This window comes from Mobula birostris, chromosome 5 (assembly GCF_030028105.1).
Source record: "Mobula birostris isolate sMobBir1 chromosome 5, sMobBir1.hap1, whole genome shotgun sequence".
NCBI classification, from domain to species: domain Eukaryota; kingdom Metazoa; phylum Chordata; class Chondrichthyes; order Myliobatiformes; family Myliobatidae; genus Mobula; species Mobula birostris.
In genome coordinates this window covers 189,239,754-189,260,158 of record NC_092374.1, presented here as the reverse complement: position 1 = coordinate 189,260,158, position 20,405 = coordinate 189,239,754, and the positions used below count along the sequence as shown (strand labels likewise).

The following is a 20,405-nucleotide window of genomic DNA, read 5'->3' as shown; positions in this document are numbered from 1 at the left end:
AAAGGGCTCATAGGCTCCGACTGCAGCACAGGTGGGGGTGGGTCAAGGTAGAAAGAAAGGTATAGAGTTAGGGAACTGTGAGAGGTTATTGAGAAGATCGACGTGCTCTGGACAAGATTACAGTGATAGCGTAAGGTGCTCTGGACAAGATTACAGTGATAGCGTGAGGGCTAATGGCAGAAGGGAGGAGGCTAGAGGCAGATGAAAGGGTGGGAGGATAGGTTAGGAGGGAAAAGCAAAACTCAGATCAGATGAGGGAGGGAACAAGCAGAGATGTCAAGGGTCAACATATAGACAGTGTTAAAGAGGGGAGATTTGAATGGAGAGGAAATTGGGACAATGAGAGGGTGGATGGATGATAACGAAAGGGGTAAGGGAAAACAAGTGGGAACTGCAGGCAATGAGAGAGGAGAGCAAGCATCAGCAGAGGAGGGTGGGAAGAGCTGTGGGACATTGAAGATCAGGACAGGTCACAATGTAGTCAATTGGTCGGTGAAATAGCCACTGTGGAATGTAAGGGTAGGGTAAAGTCTGGGTGGAGGAGGAAGAGTGGGAAACTATGGGTGTGTGGGGCAAAAGAAATGGCAGGGAATGGGATTTCCCTGAGAACTGGCATTGACTCAAACGGCCAAATGGCTTTCTTTTATGCTTACAGAAATGACTTCCCTTCACTCTCTGGTCAGGACGGGAGCACCTGATTGAAAATCTTTCACTGTAACCTTGTGCGGTGTCCCAGGAAGTAAACCCACACTTGGGTATCCAGGAAGGAGAGAAACTCCTTAACAAAACACGGGAAGAAGGTTTGCATGGAACAATAAAGTTTATTGAAAGCAATCATGGTTACTTAGCAGCACAGAATGGCAGCATAACACTGGAGGAGACATTCCTGGTCTCGGCAAACCCCTTTACAAAACGTCATCTCAAAACAAAAACGAAGCCAAACTGATTTTTGGCAAACCTCTTGCTCAAGGCCCCTTGACACCATCAAACCTCGGCCCACAAGCCAGAGACTGGTGTTGGGGGCAGGGCCTGTGGAGAGCGAGGGGGTGGGGGTGTTGGTAGTCTGGCTAGGGGTTGGGGAAGGCAGAGTAAGGGTGGACGAATGCCACAGACCTCTCTCTACCCCTGATGCCAGGATTTGTCTTGCATCACAGGTACCCCACTTCTGTCTCTCTGCCAAGGACCATTCAAGCCAAAAAAACCCAAACCATAGCCCATTCCCCATCACAGCCATTTTTTTTTCCTTTCCCTCTTTTTCTTAACAAAAAAATGTGCACATTCGTAAAGCGTAACAGAAAATACATTGAAACAGTTGGAAAAGAAATATCAACTAAACATAATAGAAATTCAAAATCAGAAACCATTAGGAATTTCAAATCTAACCTGATAGGGACCCTGAGTTGAGGCAATGTTCAAACTTGGGCCTCTTCCCATCCAATCAGGGGCACTTAGCCATTTTATGCTGTTTCAGGATTGGCAAGGGAAAATCTCGTAACTCACAACTCCATATCCCCAACCCAGCAGGTTTACCTTCTTTAGGCTGGGAAGGAAAGGCACGAGTCCCGGGATGGCACGGGGAGCTCCCATGGGGTGTGGCCAGTATTTTAAGTTGGCCATCTTGCCAGTTGCAGCTCCCTTTGCCATTTGCTTGGCTTGGACTGGAATTGCTGTGGAACAGATATGCTTGGGACAGGTGTGGGAACTAAGTCTCGGGTGTGGGGAACTAACACTGGGCATTCTTCCCCTTCTGTATTTCTTGGGAACCATCTCAATGGTGTACAATGATGTACAACTTGCAGCACTTACTCCCTCCCCTCCAGCCCACCCAAGTATCAAGAGCCACATGTTCACAATGGGCTTTCTCCATGGACACGCAGAAGCCAACAGGAAATGCCATGGAGGATGCACCGCCCCCCACTCAAATGGAACAATGGCATAGTCACTCCAGTAATGGCTTTCCAGGGATAGTTGGCTGCTGCTAACTGTGGTGCATTTAGAAACCCTGGTTCTCTGGTAACCCCAAAGACAATTCCACCTGTGGCCTACCCTCCTGTGAGGGTGGAAGAAGAACACAGCAGGAGGCCACATGAAACCTAAAGGGGCGGAAGCAACACTCACTCAGCCTAGGCCACAGCCTTTTCTAGCACCACTTGTCAGGATGGAGTGAAAGCAGGGGATGGGGAATGACAATTTTCCCCAAAACAGATGCACAAGAGATCAAACAAAAAAACCTCAAATCGATCTTTTATTTTGATCTTCATCCCCTCTCCCCTTTGAGCTCAGAAACCCTCCAAGTAAGATTTGAAAAACTTGATAAAAAACTGGTCTCTGATTCACAGATTTTAGTAGGTAACAATCAGCCTGCCGCTGCCTATATCCCAGGATGCGTGAAAACTGTGACAAAATTATCTTTTTTTTTTGTCAGCGCCTTCAACTTAAAATCATTACACACTGCAATTTTGTGCTGACTTCAAAAACCACTTTACAAAGAAAAGAAAAATAAACAAAAGATGTTCTAGTGTGAATGTCAGAGGTAGTATGTGAGCACTCTAAAACTGGTAAAACATGTAGTAATTCTATTGGTTTATATGAGCTTGCATGAGGTAATAAAGCCGTTTTTTATTTTTTTTTTGATTGGCTAATCATGTACAAATACTTCTTTCTACAGTATATACACTGTGCCCGCGAGTTAGCACGACTAGTTCGCAGTGTTAAAAACGTCACTGTAAAACCCTAGTCATCAATGCGTGGCAGACAAAAAGAAAAAAAAGTATTAAAACACTGAGTGAGATAGACCTGGAGAAAAGGAGGTCTTCTCCCCGATTCCCCCGAAACCCGCGACAACGCTAAACCACCCTCCCGCCCGACCCCACCAAACGCAAAACGTATAAAGTGTTCACCTCAGAGGAGGAGAGATTGGCCGAGGATTCCCCTCAATAAACCATGGGGGTTGCTTTACCAGTGACACCAAGCAGATGGGAGGAGGGTGAGGGGCTTTGGAGAGAGGAGGTAATGTGCACTTTGGAAGGTTGGAATTTTTCCTTGAAATATGGAAGATCTGGTACCATTGACCTCAATGGAAGCAGGGTATTGGGAGGGAGGGGAATGAGTGAAGGTGATGCGTGCTTAGCTGACGCAAGCACTTGAGGGATTTCTGCCCCTCTTCTATTTCTCTTGGCTCCTCCAAGGGCTCCACACCTGCTTCCAACGGGCCTATCGAGCTACCAGCTCATGAAGCAGTCCTTATCACCTGCCCCCACCACCCCAAAAGTTTTCCCTGCCAGGTAATCTCCCTGCATTCATATCAATTCCACCCCTCAGCCACACTCTTGGAGGCAATTTTCAGATTCCATTAAACCTACTCTTTGGGATGTGGGAAGAAACCGGAGCAGCTGAGGGAAACCCAAGTATGTGCCAATGATGAGCAGGACCTGCGGAGAAACCGAGGCCCAGAGGATACTGGTGATAGAGTCAGTGGGACCTCAGCACTAACCCTACACAGTTGCCTGCCACCCATTCCACCTCTACCACTGGCTGCCATTCCTGTCAATCTTACAGATTATGCAGACAATTGGTTGATTCTCAGGTCTCAAGGAAGGGGAACTGCCAATGAGCAATATAGGTTGAGGAAACAACCTTCTTTTGAGTGTTTCTGGCAGTTGCAGCAACAGGATGGGGCCGGAAACCTGGGCAGATGTGAGTTGGACAGGGACAGCCAGGGCACAACTGGTGCCCCGGTCCCTCCTTCAGGTGAGCACCCCACCCTGGGCCCAGGGTCATGGGGTGCTCCCAGCCCTCTGGCCTGGGTGAGTGTGACTGTGACTAGCGGGGAGGGGGCCTCTATCATTCAGCTGGCAGGTCGCAGGCCTGGACCAACACAGGAAGCCACTCAGCCCATCAAGCTCTCATTAGCTCATAGAGGAACACCATCTTTCTTTCTCTTCCACTCTAATTTTCCCTGTAAACTGATCTCTCAGCATCTACCAATCCCGCACTGTCCACGATGGAGAGCACACAGAGGTTGTCAATCACACCACACTGAAAAATAGCACACACTCATACAGGCCGAAAAAACACGCAGCACACACAGAGAAAAACACAGATAAACCCAGACCACATACATGCATAGAAAAATTACATATGCACACAGAAAACTCACCACACACATACAGAAAGCACACAAAAACACACACACACACACATACATACACCCTGAGGGAGAAGCAGAGAAAGTGTGGTGGGGTTGAGGGAGAGAGGAGTGGGGGAGAGGCAAGACAGCATGGAAGAGTGTAGGGTGACAGGGTGGCGGGACAGTAAGGGGAGAGAAGAGATCGCAGTGAGGACAGGGAGAGTGCGAGGGAAAACGGGGGGGGGACAGTTGGGGGGGGGAGAGGGAGGGTGGAGGGGGAGAGACTGAGCTGAGAGGTTGAACCATACCACACAAACTGTGCGTGGGATAACCATAAATTGACTCTGTCCTACCTGGACCAGGTCTACAGAAAACCTTCCCTCAAATTCCTCCCCCCAACAGAAAAGACAAAGGCCAAGGTGAAGTGCACCCACATGTGCCTCCAATCTGCAAAGCCCACACTCGCATCCCACAGAACCACACACCTCATGTGTAACTGCACATCCCAGTGGAATGGTTGCCTTCCTGGACAACAGAGGGATGGGGCGATCCCACCAACGGTCCGTGTGTCATGAGCAACCATTTGTAGGTACAGGACAAGATGGAATGTGGGAGGGGTGGTGGTGAAGTGGCCCATCCTGGGAGTGGCATCCCTCTATAGGGGTTATTCCTCCAACACCTGCCACCCTCTGTACACTGAGGTCCAAGGTTTTACAGTGAAACACACAAGGAGATAGGTTAGTATCAAGGTCACCCCAATGTCTGAAATCATCCTCTCATTTGTCCTCTTCTTTCTTATTGGTCAATGCTGGAGACAAGCCCATCGGATCAGGGAAAGGTCCGGTTTCTCAGAGATCAGTTGGAGGTATCGGAGTGCACGCTTCCAGGCCCTTCTGTGGGAGATGTTACAGAGGACGGGGTGGCTGCATCCTGCCAGCCTCCATTAGCCTGGAGTCAGAACGGAAGCAGAGTTAGATCCTGGGTGGCACAGGAGGAGGTCACAAAGCCTGCAGGGCCAAATTCCAAACACTACCACTGAATTCATGGTGACCCCCAACCCCTGACCAAATCCCATCAATGGCAAACTGCAATCCAACCCCAAGGCTTGACCAAACCCTAGTCCAACTCCTGATCAAAACTTAAACCGCCAACTCCCCAAGACCCAACCCCTGTCCAAACCCCGAACTAAACCCTCATCAAACCCCAAAACAAAACTCCTGTCCAATCCCCAGTCCAACCCCCAACCCCTGGACAAACCTTAAATCCAACCCCTAACTAAACTCCAAACCACAAACTCTGACCAAACCCCAAAAACCAATGCTGACTAAACTGAAAATCCAACCCCTGACCAAACCAAAACTCCAACCCCTTACCAAATTCCAATCCCACTCCTGACCAAAGTACAAACCCCACTTTGGCCTGAGCCAAGCCCCAAGGTGACTACACTTCAAGCCACCCCTTCCCCCAGGATGCCATCTTCTCCACCACCTACCGAGGTCTCGACCCTTTTCCAACCATCCAATCCAACGAAAACGTTGGTCTCTCCCAACGGATAATCTGCCCTGAACTCTGCACCATTTTCTGGCCTCTCAATGTGTCCTCTTGGACCAATCTTTTTAGCTCAAAGGGAGCAGCCTTTTCCTTTCCCCTCACAGTCCCAGCCCTAATGCTCTCCTAAAGGGCAGGGACCCATGCTCCAGCTGTAGCCTCACTGGTAGCTCACACAGTGTTAGCAATGACATTTTTCAGGGCAAGAACAAGATCGCCCATTGCTCATGCCAGTGGCATCAGGAGCCCAGAGCAACGGCTGGGGGTGACCCCAAACCCACTGCCTTGTAACTCACACTGTGTCCTGCACACCCACCAGGCACCTCTCTGTAGCCAATGGTATCAATGTCCCTGTTGCCATATGGGCAATCTGATGGAATAGCAAGATCCACAAGGACATTAGTCGGCATTTTTTGGTATTATTCACAGCATCAAATTATATGGTGAGAAGGCAGGTGTATGGGGTCAAGTGGGATCCAGGATCAGCCATGATGGGCCAAATGACCTAATAATGCTCCTATTTCTTATTGTCTTATGGACAGGCCAGGGTGACGGTGATCTGTGGGGTGTATACTGAGCAGCCATGGGCTTGTAGGAAGCAGAATTCTTTAAATCAGGGGCTATGGGATTATCCTGTGCACCTGAGGGTTTTGGTCCTGTGACCCAGCTGAGAGATAGTAGCCCAGTCAGAACAGGAACCCTCCAGATATCCGGACTAAGAGAACTTCTGTTATTTTTTCCCCTCATCTCCTAAGTTTCCTCCTTCCATTTCTGGAGTTCCTTCCTCTATCCCTCCACCTTTGTAGCTCACTCCCTCCCTCATTGATGGAATTCCCTCTCTCCACATTGCCCACCTCCTTATTCCTTTCTACTCTTCCTCCAACCAACGGTTCATCTGAAAATAAGCTTCCTTCACACAGGAGTCACCCAACATCACCCAGTCACTGTCCCTCACACCTCTTGTATATCCTCACACCCAGACCTCCCACCAACAGCCACCCCTCCCACCCTCCCCCCACTGAGCTCACACCAGGCTATGGGTGGGCAAGACATGGAGGTGGTGGTGACTCCCACCCACACTCTGTGTTGCACCCTCAATCACTAGCCCGACCTCCCCTCCACCGTTCCGTCACCCTCCCCCAATTCCCTATGACTTACCCTCACGTCCCGTGGGCTGTACATCTGGTTGGCGGCCAGTCCTTCCCCATAGGGCTGGTTGAGGGAGTGATGGAGGGTCTCCACCTGCAGGAGGGAAGACTAACCCATAAGTGTCACCCCAAGAGTCCTCCCTCCTTTTCACCCCCACATCCCCAACCCCACTGCCACCCCTCCAGTACCCCAGCATCAGATGGGGCCTCGCCTTCTCTTCACAGCCCACTCCCTCCCTTCTGTCAGACTGGGAGCCTGGTGGGTAGAGTGGGCACAGACTGGGAGCTCGGTGGGTGGAGTGGACACAGACTGGGAGCCCGGTGGGTGGAGTGGGCACAGACTGGGAGCCCGGTGGGTGGAGTGGGCACAGACTGGGAGCCCGGTGGGTGGAGTGGGCACAGACTGGGAGCCTGGTGGGTAGAGTGGGCACAGACTGGGAGCCTGGTGGGTAGAGTGGGCACAGCACTGTGGTGAAAGGGTTCCACCCATCCATAGGTCTCACCCTCACCCTCATCTCAGGGCTTCCACCCCAGGGTGCCTTGCCAGCAGGCTGCAGGAGGCTCACACCTGGGAGAGGATGGGACGTCCTTCCTTCTCCAGATCAGCGCAGGTCCTGGGGTGACTCAGGAGTCCACAAGGCCGCCGAATTGGTTATGGGTGGGGGAAGGAATGAATTGGGGTGGGAGGGAGAGAGATGGAAGGAACGGGTACGATCAGGGATAGTAAGGATGATGGAAGATGGGGGGAGGACAATCGTGATTATGAAGGACAGATTGAGGGTTGGATGGGGGTGCGATCGAGAGTGAGGTAGTGTCGAGGGAAGGAGATGGGACAATCATGAGAGGACGATAATCACAGGTGACATCTGCTGCAGACCGCACCCCTTCCCCCACCCCAGTAGAGCAGCTGCACCCATGAATCGCGAGACCTCACAGGGTGAGGCTGCGAGTTACTGACCTGTGCTCCTGGGTAGGAGTCTCCGTTTAACCCCTGCATCCCCATGAACATGTCTCCGGAGGCAGACAGATTGAATGAGCCAGAGGAACCTGGAGAGGGAGAGAAGGGGAGAACGAGAACACTCGAGGTCAGCGGCAGATCTACACAGGGCACGGGACTGGAGCAGCCAGTGACAGAATATTGCAGCAATAACCCCATTTCCGGTAAGTACCCTCTTCCCTTCCCTACCCACCAGCTTCTGCAACAAGAGCAAAGCACCAGCAGTTCAATCCCAGAGCAATTCTCAGTGAAGTGATGATCCTGTCACCATGGTATCATGGACAAGTGCACACAGGGAGAAGTGGCCCCAGGCGCAAGGACGCACTCAAAGGCAAAGGCAGACTGATACACACGGACACACAGAGCCACCCAGTCCTTGTTGACTATCAAGCACGCGCTTACACAGCTCCCATTTTTATCCCCTGACATTCACGGCCAACAGCCCCACCACCAGATCCCACCTGTTATCCCACACCCAGGGTGACTCACACTGGCCAATTAACCCACCTACCCGTTTATCTTTGGGATGAGGGGAGGAAACCTGAGCGGTCAGGTGAGCGGGGACAAGCCACACGGTCACGCAGACACCGTGCAAACTCTATGCAGGCACCATAGTTTCACCCGCAGGGTCTCTGGGGCAGCAAGGCACTGTGCTGACAACTGATGATGTCAAGGGCAAGAAGACGTGCAGGGACAGCGCACAGGAGTGCGCCAGGGTCACACAAGGACCGTCACTGTGAGGGCGCAATTTGCACACTGACCAATTGCTGGTTACTTTGGCGGAATTTGATTCAGAGAAGCAGTTGGAGCAGCCAGCTGAACAGTTGGGTAAGTTTTGGCCAAGGACCTAAACTCATTCTGTAGTAGTGGCTCATGGAGTGGTAACGACCACCGGTCTGAACAGAAGGACCTCACCCCAACCCCCATGCTGATGCAATCTGTGGGGAGGAGAGCGGAACAAGCACAGGGTGGCCTTGAGCTGGGAGCTCCTGTGGGGCTGAATGGCCTCCTCTCACTCCCATCCCTTGCACCGGTGATGCAGTGTTCAGTGTTTGTCCGTATTTTCTGGAACTAACCGGCAGAAACATCAGTGGAACCAGGTTCACGAGGCAGGGAGCAGAACGAGAGTCTGAGGTTGGTGGAACCAGGTCATGTTAGGGTGAGACTGGGGGTGTGAAGTCCTTGCAATTTTGAGAATCAGATTACATCTCCTGGAGCGGTGGGTAGCAGCCCACTCAGTCAGAAAACCAGGCTGAGGTATTGGGAGGCAAGACTGACAACAGGACCAGAGCCTCCCACAGGTTCAAATTCCAAGCACAGCAGCCCCAATGTGGACCCCAGACCAGGGAAATGCTGAGAACCAGTTCCTAAACCTGAAATAGTGCAGCCATTCATTAAATGTGTGAACGCATAAGTTATTTTATCTTGGAATAGCATAGTTTCTTTAAGCTAAAGCATACTCTGTTGCATTCAAACTGATGTCGATGGGACCGTAGAGCCGTGTGGTGTGTGAGCCTCACAATGCAATAAAACACTCTGCACCAACAGCTTAAACACAGACCATATCAACTGTTTTTAAGGTATAGGCACAAGATATTTTGCAGATGCTGGAAATCCGGAGCAACACACACAAAACGCTGGAAATCTCTGCAGGTCAGGCAGCATCCATGGAGAAGAATAAGCAGCCAATGTTTCGATGAAGGGTCTTGGTTCCAAATGCTGACTGTTTATTTTCTTCCACCGATGCTGCCTTACCTGTGGAGCTTCTACAGCATTTTTTCAGTTGCTCAACCCTTTTTCAGTACCTTGCAAATAAACTTTTACCATTCTGTCCATATATATAATTGCAAAATCAAAGAATAATTTAGGAACAGCTCCTTCCCTTCCACCACCAGGTTCCTAAACGGACAATGAACCCGTGAACAACATCTCACTAGTTTTGCTCTCTTTTGAGAACAAAATTACTTATTAAAATTTTTTAAAAATTATACATTTCCTACTGTAATTTATAGCATATTTTTATGTATTGCTGCCATGAAACCAAGATCATGACATATATAAGTGATAATAAACATGATTCTGATTATTACTCCATCTTAAGTGAACGACCCCCAAATTCTGAAATGGTGGCCCGTGGTTCTAGATAATGAACTTGCACAATATATCTCCTTTCAACTATCCCCTTCTCATCTCAAATGTCCCCTCTCATGTCTTCCAGTACTTGACATTTCTACCCAGGGAAAAGATTCCGTCCACCCTATAAACTCCCTTCATCCTCCAACATGCCAAAGAAAACAACCTAGGCGTGTGCAACCTCTCCTTTGAGCTCATACACTCAAATCCTAGACAAATTTCTTCAGCACCTTTTCTAAAGCCAGTATATCCTCCAGTTAATCCGACGACTACAGACTCCCCAGAGTTGAGTGTGAATCAACAAGGTCACCTCTGGTTCTTCTGAACTCCCATCAAATGCTGGCTCAACCTGCTAAATCAGTCCACGTGAGGTGGCCTCTTCATTACAGGGAACCCTGATCCCTGGCAACCCATGATCAGAGGCTGGACCGAAAGAAGGGTCATTCCAGCCCTTGGGGGACCACAGGAGCAGGGGTTGGCCACTTGGCCCCTCAAGCCTGACCCATCATTACTTAATCCACAGTTGATCAGACTGTAACATCAGCTTGATGCTCCCATCTAACTCCAAACATTTCACCTCTCAGTTCATTAAGAATCTGTCCAGCTCTGCTATAAAAGATATTCATGGATTCTGTTTCTTTGGGGAAGGCTGCTGAGGACTCTCAAAGAAAATGATGGCTCTCATTTCTGCCTGAAATGGGTAACCCCTTGCTTTTAAACTGTTAAGTGCCCATGATGCTGCTGTAGGCAAGTTTTTCATTACACCCCTGTACATGTTCTTGTACATTGACAAGTTTCAGATTTCCCCCACACCCACTCTATTGAGAATCCTTGGGATCTCAGCAAACAGATGACTGGAACACAGATCTCCCAATTGGAAAATAGCTGCTAGTGTCCGGACACAAGTCCTGGACAAGAACCAGGGGAGCAGGTGGAGGGACATTTGGTTGGCCTGGGAATGGGACTGAGCCAATTCCTAGCAGAACCTGCATAGTCTGCCTTAAAGTCCTACAGCGATATAGCATGGAACAGGCCCTTTGGCCCACTGAATCCATGCTGACCATCAATCACCCATTTACAGTAATCCCTTCATTCTCCTCACATTTGCATACCACCAGTACTACCAACCACTTACACACTCAAGTCAAATTTACAATGGCCAAGTAATCTATCCTTGGGACATGGGAAGAAACCGGAGCAGCAGGGGGAAACGCAGGCGGTCACAGGGAGAACGTGCAGACGCAGGCTCCACATGCAGGCGGTGCTCGAGGTCAGGATCGAACCTGGATCTCTGGAGCTGTGAGGCAGTGACTCTACCTACTGTGCCAATGTGCCGCTCTCTCGCCAGGAAGTTAAAACAAATAATATTAACCACCTAGGGTTCCACCTCCACCTCTGGATCACTACGTAACATCATCCTACGACATGCACACTCAGCAAAGCCAAGATGGATGTGTGATGCCCCTATGGTTAAATAGTAACCACTGGCCAGCCCCAGCCAGTGAAGCCACACACTGTACAGTGTTGAGCATTGGCCGGTCCACAGTGGGGATTCTGTTAACCGCAGGCTGGAAGGAGGTGTGAGACAGCCAGAGACAGGGCACCAGAGAGTGCATGGGCAAGAGAGAGAACCTGAGAGCGCGAGCAAGCGAGCAGGAGAGGCTAAAGTGGGGATCAAGGGAGCAAGAGGAGCAGATGTACAGAAATCATACAGAAAGACAGAGTGAGCTCGACGGAGAACGGGAGATATACAGAGCCAGAGAGTATGAACAAGAATGCATGAGTGTGGGAGTGGGAAGGGAATGATATGGAGAGGGAGGGAACCAGTCTGGGAGAATGAGGGGAGAGTAAGGGGGTGAAGACGTAGAGTATATTTGGTGGAATGGTGGGGAGAATGATGGAGAATGAGGGGGATCATGATAATGAGGAGCATGATAATGGGAATAAAGGGAAACAATGTGTAGAACAGGGATTTCCAACCTGGGGTTCACAGATCCCTCCGTTAATGGTAGAGGTCCATTAACTGAGAACCACAGAGGTAGAGAGTGAGGGTGGGGGGAGGGGGGAAGAAGAACAAGCATTTGAGCGAAAGGTCGAGATGCAAGGGGAGAGCTCTCAACCAATGACTCAGTTACTTCAGGGACTCATTGTCTTGGGTGGGACAACAATGTGCAGTCCCTCCTACGTTCCCTGAGCTCCACTGGGCCAGTTCAAAGCAGAGAGAACTACCCCAGCACCATCCCCAGGGGTCAGGAATAAGGGAATAGCATTGGAAGTGAGACAGGTAGAAGAGTAATATATCCCAGAGGCCACGGAACTAAGCCCCAGAGTACCAGCAAGCCCCATCCCACAAGAGAAACACCAGGAAATACTCGCAGCAAGGAAACAAACATCAAACCCCAGGAATACCAGAAAAGCACATACGGACCGGCAGGTACGGTTAAAGATATTGCGGGAGGAATCCTTTCTTCTCTTAAACCAATTGGGTTATCCTTTTAATTTTTGCCCCACCCCTCCCCAATGACAGAGCCAATCAGTGCAGAGGAGATGTTGCTCAGTTAGCAGCCTACCTGCGGAGGTGGGAGTGGTGGGCGAGTTTGCTTGACTGTTCTGAGAGGCAGCAGTCGCATTGACGGCGGTCTTAACAGCGTAAATGTTAGCCTCCTCCTGGAACTTACCAATGTTCTTCTTATATCGAATGCGCTTGTTTCCAAACCAGTTGGACACCTGCAGGGAAAGACACGAGGTGAGACAGGGTAGCGAAGAGGGAGGGAGGAGGATGGAGGGAGGGAGGGAGGAGGAGGGAGGGAGGGAGGAGGAGGGAGGGAGGGAGGAGGAGGGAGGGAGGGAGGAGGATGGAGGGAGGGAGGGAGGGAGGAGGGAGGGAGGGAGGGAGGGATGGAGGAGTGAGGATGGAGGAGTGAGGATGGAGAAGTGAGGATGGAGAAGTGAGGAGGGATGGAGGAGTGAGGATGGAGGAAGGGGTGGGGATGATTAAAGAGGGGAAAGACTGAAAATGGAGGAGAGGGAAGGGGGATGGAGGATGGCGGACAGGTGTTGAGCAATGGAGGGGAAGGCAGGGGTGATGGAGGTGAAATGGAAGAGGAAGATGAGAAGGGAGAAAGATCAATAAAGGAAGAGGGTGTAAAGGAACAGAGGGAGGAGATGATGGAATTGGAGAGAGAAGTTGGAGATAGGGAGGAAGGGGATGGGAAGAAGAAAGAGAAAGAGGAGATAATAGGAAGGAGGGGTGAGGCTGGAAGGGAGTAGGGGGAAGCACTTGGGGAGGGAGGAAGGTAACATTCCCAGGCCCTGATTACAGGACCCGGGACCGCTGCAGCCCCAGAGGTCTGCACTGACCTCAGCCACCCCATTTCCCCCGCCCCCACAGCGCTCTGGATCTATGGGGCTGAGGCCCAACAGGAAGCTATTGAAAACTTTGGGTCAGCTTCCACCCTCCGAGGAAAAGCCTTCCGTCATCGACTCGTGCCAAAGTAACCCTTTCCTATCTCCCCTCCAACGTTCAGGCCTTCCATTTACTCTCCTTATTCCATTACCCTGAACCCCTGGATACTAGTTACTGCTGCCAGGTTTGATCTGCGGCTCTCAGACCCTCACTTTTGGTCCAAACCCAACCTCTCCCCTTTCTCATCCCATGGAGAGCCCTTCCTGGTGCACCATCTCCCTCGCCCCCACCCGTGCCCTCTTGCCCAGTGCTGTCTGTGTGAGTCTGTAGGTTAACTGGCCATTGTAAATTGCCCCTAGTGTGGGGTGAGCGGTAGAATCTGGTGAATTTGATGAGGGAGTAAGTGGGGAGAGGGATGAGAATGCCTGATAGGCTAGTTTCGACCTGATGGGCTGAATAGCCTCCATCTAAGCTGTGAGAAATAGGAGCAATAAAACAGAATCTAAAACACAACCATTTCCCCAGCCTGGTGTCCTTTCTGCTGGATATATACTGCTCCACAACCTCACCCACCACCCCGCAGACCAAACAAAATGCTTCCATCCCTCCCCCAACATCCTACCAGCTATTTGAGGAAAGGAGTTCCAGAAGTCCAGTGTTTCCTCCCCAATCCTGCTCTAACTCAGCAGCTGCTAGCTCTGTCAATCCCTTCTTGCAGTGGTCACCATTTGACCTAGCACCGATCATCTTGATGCACCTCACCTTGCGCTAGAGCAGGGAACGTCTGAATACCTCATGGGACCAACAGACCCTAGCATGGCCTAAAATCCCCTCCATGGCTAGCCCACCAGCAGGACACTCACACCGTATACCCAGAGAAGCTGAAACGGGCCTAACCTGGGATACACTGACCTGCGACACAGTGATGCCACACTTCTTAGCCAGTTCCTCCTTGGCCTCCTCGCTCGGGTACGGGTTACTGAGGTGGGAGTAGAAGTACTCATTCAAGATCTCCGTGGCCTGCTTGCTGAAGTTGCGCCGCTTTCTCCTGTGGAAAGAAGGTTTGGAGATTACTCCTGTGGGCTCAGACTATGACAGATAAGAAGGCCGCTCAGCCCATCTAGCTTGCCTGTATGATCTGGCACATCTACTCCAGACCTCAATTCCACCAGATCCCCCACTGCTCATTTCAGTGCTTTATCTGCCCCAAACAGTGATTCCTCCTGCACAACACGCCCCGGACAAAGATTCACTGACCTCTGCCAAAAGAAATTTCTACATGCACGGTTTTAATTGATTCTAGTTTAATAACAACATTCCCTTGCTTGAGATTGTCCTGACGGTGGAAACAAAGAGCCACTGGATCCAGCATTAATCTAAAACAAGCTGGAAATCCAGCATGCGTTACTGTTTGTGGTACTAATCTCATCCCCCTCACTTCCCCTCCACGAGCTGTACAGAGGGCCCAGACCCTAGGCTGCCCACAAACTTAATTCTCCAAAATGAATTAATCAAATATACCCCTTAATCTTCCACAGGAAAGATGGCCATTGTTTGTCTAATCTCCCTTGGAGTTTTGTCTCACTCTGATCAGCCTCCACAGCAACATTACCACTGCACTCTTCACTCCGTCTGCTTCTCATGTTGTCTCCTCCTCGCTTTGCCTGCCTCCACCTATCATCCACCTACTACTGCATTCAACTCTAACCCCCCCAACCTCCTCAAGCTGCCCATCACCTAAAGCCTCAACCCTCATCATTCCACCAATCAACTTGTGCTCCTCTCCCAATCCTTCCCCTCTCCTCTCTATACCAGCAATCTGTCCTCTCCGCTCTCATCCCTCATGCAAGATGTCCACCTGAAACATTGGCAATTCCTCTTTCCTCTGCTGCTCAACCAGATGAATTCCTCCAGCGGATTGTTTGTTGTTCAGTCTAGTTAGTCTGCTCTAGTTGAACCAGGCGTGGGTACATGGGGCTAGGTAGTAAAAGAGGAATGTGTGGACTGTGTGGGCCAAAAGGCCTGCCTGCTTCTGTGCAGTAATGCTCAACGACACTTCTGACTTTTTGACTGTTTTAGATGCTTGTCTACATTACTTTCTATCCCTGTCCACAGCACTGGTGATTTTCGCCACACAACAACCCGCAGGCCCTTGTTTGCCACTGGTTCCGGCTACCCACACTCTAGAATATACTGTGCCCCACCCTTCAACACAGCCATGAGCTTGAAGACCTGCAGAGCCTCTCCCCAAGCAGGGGAGCCTTTCATGCACTCAGAATCACAGGACTGATCACGCTGACTGGCACTTCTCTAACTCTTCTGGGCAAGGCTAATTCTGGATCGGGCACCCAACTGGGATAATCAGGGGCCATCGCATTAACAAGCCAGACGGTATTTGGCAAAGAAGTTTCATTACTGTGTGCCAGAAAGTGACAAATCATCTGGAGATCGACTAAGTAACCTCAGGGAATACTGAAATATACTAAATCATAGAGAATAATTGGAGAATAGCTGTGAGGGAAGCACATTGTTTTGGAGGGATATCATTGAAAGTCAGGGTACTGTTGCATTATTGAGATGTGATTTCAGAATGGACACTTTTTTTAAGATGCACTGTATTACCACTGGTGGAACTACCACTGGAAAAGGGCAGCACATTCACTCCACTGTGGGACTCCAGAGAAAGGGTGTCAACCAAAAATGCCTACAGTCCATTTAATTAAAACCATAAGGTACAGGAGTAGAATCAGGCCATTTGGCCCAACGAGTCTGCTCCATTATTTCATTATGGCTGATCCATTTTTCCTCTCAGCTCCAGTCTCCTGCCTTCTCCCCATATCGCATCATGCCTTGACCAATCAAGAATCTATCAACCTCTGCCTTAAATATACATAAAGACTTGGCTTCCACAGCTGCCTGTGGCAATGTATTCCACAGATTCACCACTCTCTGGCTAAAGAAATTCATCCTCATCTCCATTCTTACAGACACCCCTCTATTTTGAGGCAGTGTCCTCTGGTCTTAGACACTCCCACCATAGGAAACATCCTCTCCACATTCAGTCTTTCAAGGCCTTTCACCATTTGGTATGTTTCAATGAGGTCACCCCTCATTCTTCTGAATTCTAGTGAATACGGGCCTACAGCCAGCAAACACTCCTCATTTGACAAGCTGTTCAAAACTGGAATCATTTTCGTGAACCTCCTTTGAACCCTCTGCAGTTTCAGCACATCCTTTCTAAGGGATCCAAAACTGCTCACAATACTCCAAGTGAGGCCTAACCAGTGCCTTATAAAGATTCAACATTACATCTTTGCTTTTATATTCTAGTTCTCTTGAAATGAATGCTATCATTGCATTTACCTTCCTCACCAAACTCAACCTGCAGATTAACCTTTAAGGAATCCTGCACATAGACTCCCAAGTCCCTTTGCTCTGCAATGTTTCGTATTTTTTCTGCATTTAGAAAATACTCAACCCCTTCATTTCTTCTACCAAAGTACATGGCCATATGCTTCCCAACACTGTATTCCATCTGCCACTTCTTCACCCTTTCTCTTAATCTCTCCAAGTCCTTCTGAAGCCTACTTCCTCAAAATTACCTGTCCCTCCACCTATCTTCATATCACCTGCAAACTCTGTAACAAATCCAGTATTCAAATCATTAACAATATAACGTAAAAAGAATCTGTCCCAACATAGACCTCTGTGGAACACCACTAGTCACCGGTAGCCAATCAGAAAAGGCTCCCTTTATTCCCACTCTTTTCCTCCTGCTAGTCAGCCACTGTTCTATCCATGCTAGAATCTTCCCTGTAATACCATGGGCTCAAGCTTGTTATGCAACTTCATGTGTGGCACCTGTTCAAAGGCCTTCTGAAAATCCAAGTACACAACATCAACTGATTCTCCTTTGTCTATCCTGCTTGTTATTTCTTCAAAGAATTCCAACAGATTTGTCAGGCAAGATTTTCCCTTGAAGTAATCATGCTGACTACGGCCTATTTTATCACGTACCTCCAGGAACCCCGAAACCACATCCTTAACAATCGACTCCAACATCTTCCCAACCACCGAGGTCAGACTAACTGGCCTATAAGCACAATATGCTGGAGAAACTCAGCAGGCTAGGCCGCATCTATGGAAACACGTATAGTTGACGTTTCAGGCCGAGACCCTTCAGCGGGAACCATTCCAGAACCTAGTGATTTTTGAAAGATCATTAGTAATGCCTCTACAATCTCTTCAGCCACCTTTTTCAGAACCCTGCAGTATACACCATCTAGTCAAGGTTTCCTACCTACCTTCAGACCTTTCAGTTTCCCAAGAACTTTCTCTCTAGTTATAGTAATTTCACACACTCATGACCCCTGACTCGTGGAACTTCCACCATACTGCTAGTGTCTTTCACAGTGAAAACTGATGCAAAATACTTATTCAGTTCATCCACCATTTCCTTTTCCCACCTCGCCGGTATAATTTTCCAGTGCTCTGATATCCACTCTTGCTTCCTTTTTTACACTTCATGTATCTGAAGAAACCCCTCAGATGCTGCTTGACCTGCTGAGTTCTCAAATGTTTCATGTGTTGCTCCAGATTTAGAGCACCTACAGACATGTGCATCTATTCTGGGCTATCCCAGCCTGGTTTCAGGACCCTAGCAGTTCAAACTCCTCACAACCCCAACAAGCCCCCCTCCCCCACCTGACCCCCCCCCCGACACTGACCTGGCGTCGAGGAACCTTGACCTCAGGATCATGACCGCCTCGCACGTGCTCTGCTTTAGCTGCATCTGGATGGAGCTAAACTTCCGATGGATGATCCCGACCATCCTCTCAATCTCCTTGGGAGAGATCGGCCGTGTCCGACTCTGTTCCCGAAGGAGGTTCATCACATGCGTGGTAAATTCATTGCAGGCCTACGTATGGACAAAAGCCAGTGGAGAGTCAGGAGGAGTGGCCTGTGCTACAAGCGAGCGCGCAGCCCGGGAAAGACAGGGCTGAGGTGGTGGAGAGGGGGAGAGAAAGAGTTTCAAACACCCCTGACGAACACGGGGCAGATCCCCCGGAGAGGAAGGAGGGTGGAAATCTTCATAGGACAACAAGTAGAAAGAGAAAGAGAGAGGGTCAAAGGCACAAAGGATGTAGAGTGAGGAGGGAGAACAGGAAGAGGGTGGCTGGAAGAGAAAGAGGAGAGAGAGAAAACAAAAGTGAAAGGGAGAGAGTGAGAGAGACAAGAATGGAGAGGGCAGAGAGAAGACAAAGAAAGCCATAAATGATCTCAAGCTCTCACTCAGAGTACAGAACCACGAAGGCACAGAATGAGGACAGGCAGGCTTCATCTCATCCCCTCCATATCTCAAAGTATTATTGCCAATAATGTAAGAGAAGGCTTTACTGTGACCATGCTGTAGTGTCCCTTGTCCCAGGAGCATATGATGCAACGGCATGGAAGGACTTCACTCTGTCCTCGCCCTGGGAGAGTGAGATACGACACCATGAGAAAGGTTCACCCTGTATAAAATCCATACTGTCCCGCTCGTGTGCGAAAGGACAGTGTGGAGGAAGCTTCACTGACTGTGCTGCTCCCATCATGGGAGCGTGGGACACGACGATGTAGAGGGAGCTTCCTGATGCGTCTAACCTGTGTGGTTTCTGCCCTAGGAGTGTGAGACAGGGTGGCATGAATGAAGCTTTGTTCTTTTAACAAGTGCACCTCCAGTCACCATCGTAAGATTTTGCAGTGACACTGGCAATGGCATTTCACAGTGCAGCCCAGTAACCCAATTCAACTCTGTGCACTGTTCCCCACCTCGGCAGACAGCCCCCACCCCTCCTCACGATCCCAGAGCCCCCCACTACCTGCTCGTATTTCTCCAGCTCCGTGTGGTAGATCTGCCGGATCTGGGCCAGCTTGGCCCGGTAGTCAGAGTGCTCAATGGAGTTGTCGGGGGAGACCCCGCCCGAGGCTGCCGCCGCCGCTGCCGCCGCCGCCGAGCCCCCGCCCTTCTCGGGGCCAGCCACGCCCTCCGCCAGCAGCATGTTGTCCAACCGCATCAGCTGTGGGTCCACGGGCTCCTCCTCCTGGCTGCTTCGGATGCTCAAGCCTGGAATGGGCAGCAGCCGGGTCAGGTCATCCCTGTCAGGAACTCCCTTCACCCACCACCCCACCCCGGCCATAACCGCCTGAGCAGTCAGTGTCTACATCGACGCCGCGCTTTAAGGGCTGGACATCTCATGTATTACAAAGCAATCAGGACACATTGGATACTCCATCATTCCAAGACCCTGATGGCAAATGGCTTAGACTCCACAATGGGGGCCAAGTGTCCCAAATCAAATTTATGGACCAATGCACAAGTACCAAGTATCTTGTACAATAACATAGACCCTTGATCTCACAATCTACCTCATCATCTTCCACCTTATTATTTACCTACACTGCACTTCCCTTGTAGCTTTTACACTTTATTCTGCATCCTGTTATTGTTTTTTCTTATTCTACCTGAAAGACAACACGCAGGGGGAGGTGGGGGGAAGAGAGAGATTCACAGTAATTCATGCGGTGGTCCGTAGTGTTCTATTGCTAAGTTACAGTGAGGTTTGTGAGGCTCATTTCATGAACCTTTTGGTTGCAGGAAAGTAGCTTTTCCTGAACCTCTGGGTGTGGGACCAGGCTTCTGAACCTCCTATCTGGAGGTGGCAGTGAAAAGAGCACATGGCCTGGATAGTGGGGTTCCCTGGTGATCACTGTCACATTCTTGAGGCAATGTTGTCAATGGTAAGGGGGGGGGGGGGTGGGAGTGTGCTCGTGATGGACTAGGCTGTGTCCACAACTCTCTGCAACCTTTAGTGCTGCTGAATGTTGGAATAGCCACGTCTGGCTGTGATGCAGAGAGCATACAGAGTGGGACAGAGGCCAGGGTCCAGGATGTGGACTGGACAGAGTTTCAGAGTCCACAACTTAGGAACAAGGAACATGGGGAGGTTTGCAACCAGAGAAAAGGTCCAGAGTACCAGTGTGTTCCCTGCTCCCTCTAAACTC

The 20,405-nt window shown here is 50.0% G+C and overlaps 1 protein-coding gene across 4 annotated transcripts in view; it reads right to left on the bottom strand.

The window, feature by feature from the left end:
* Positions 1-801: 801 nt before the first annotated feature.
* LOC140198156 (pre-B-cell leukemia transcription factor 2) overlaps positions 802-20,405 on the bottom strand; it is a 49,561-nt gene continuing 29,957 nt past the window's right edge. Inside the window, exons 3-9 of one of the 4 annotated variants that reach the window (XM_072259132.1) lie at positions 19,223-19,467; positions 18,089-18,279; positions 14,259-14,409; positions 12,526-12,682; positions 7,784-7,872; positions 6,836-6,919; positions 802-5,077 (exon numbers count right to left, since the gene is read on the bottom strand). In XM_072259132.1, coding sequence (XP_072115233.1) covers positions 4,985-5,077; positions 6,836-6,919; positions 7,784-7,872; positions 12,526-12,682; positions 14,259-14,409; positions 18,089-18,279; positions 19,223-19,467 — 1,010 coding nt within the window. In that variant the 3' untranslated portion in view covers positions 802-4,984. The remainder of the gene's footprint in view (positions 5,078-6,835; positions 6,920-7,783; positions 7,873-12,525; positions 12,683-14,258; positions 14,410-18,088; positions 18,280-19,222; positions 19,468-20,405) is intronic. The other 3 variants (XM_072259134.1, XM_072259133.1, XM_072259135.1) reach the window with 3 other exon arrangements.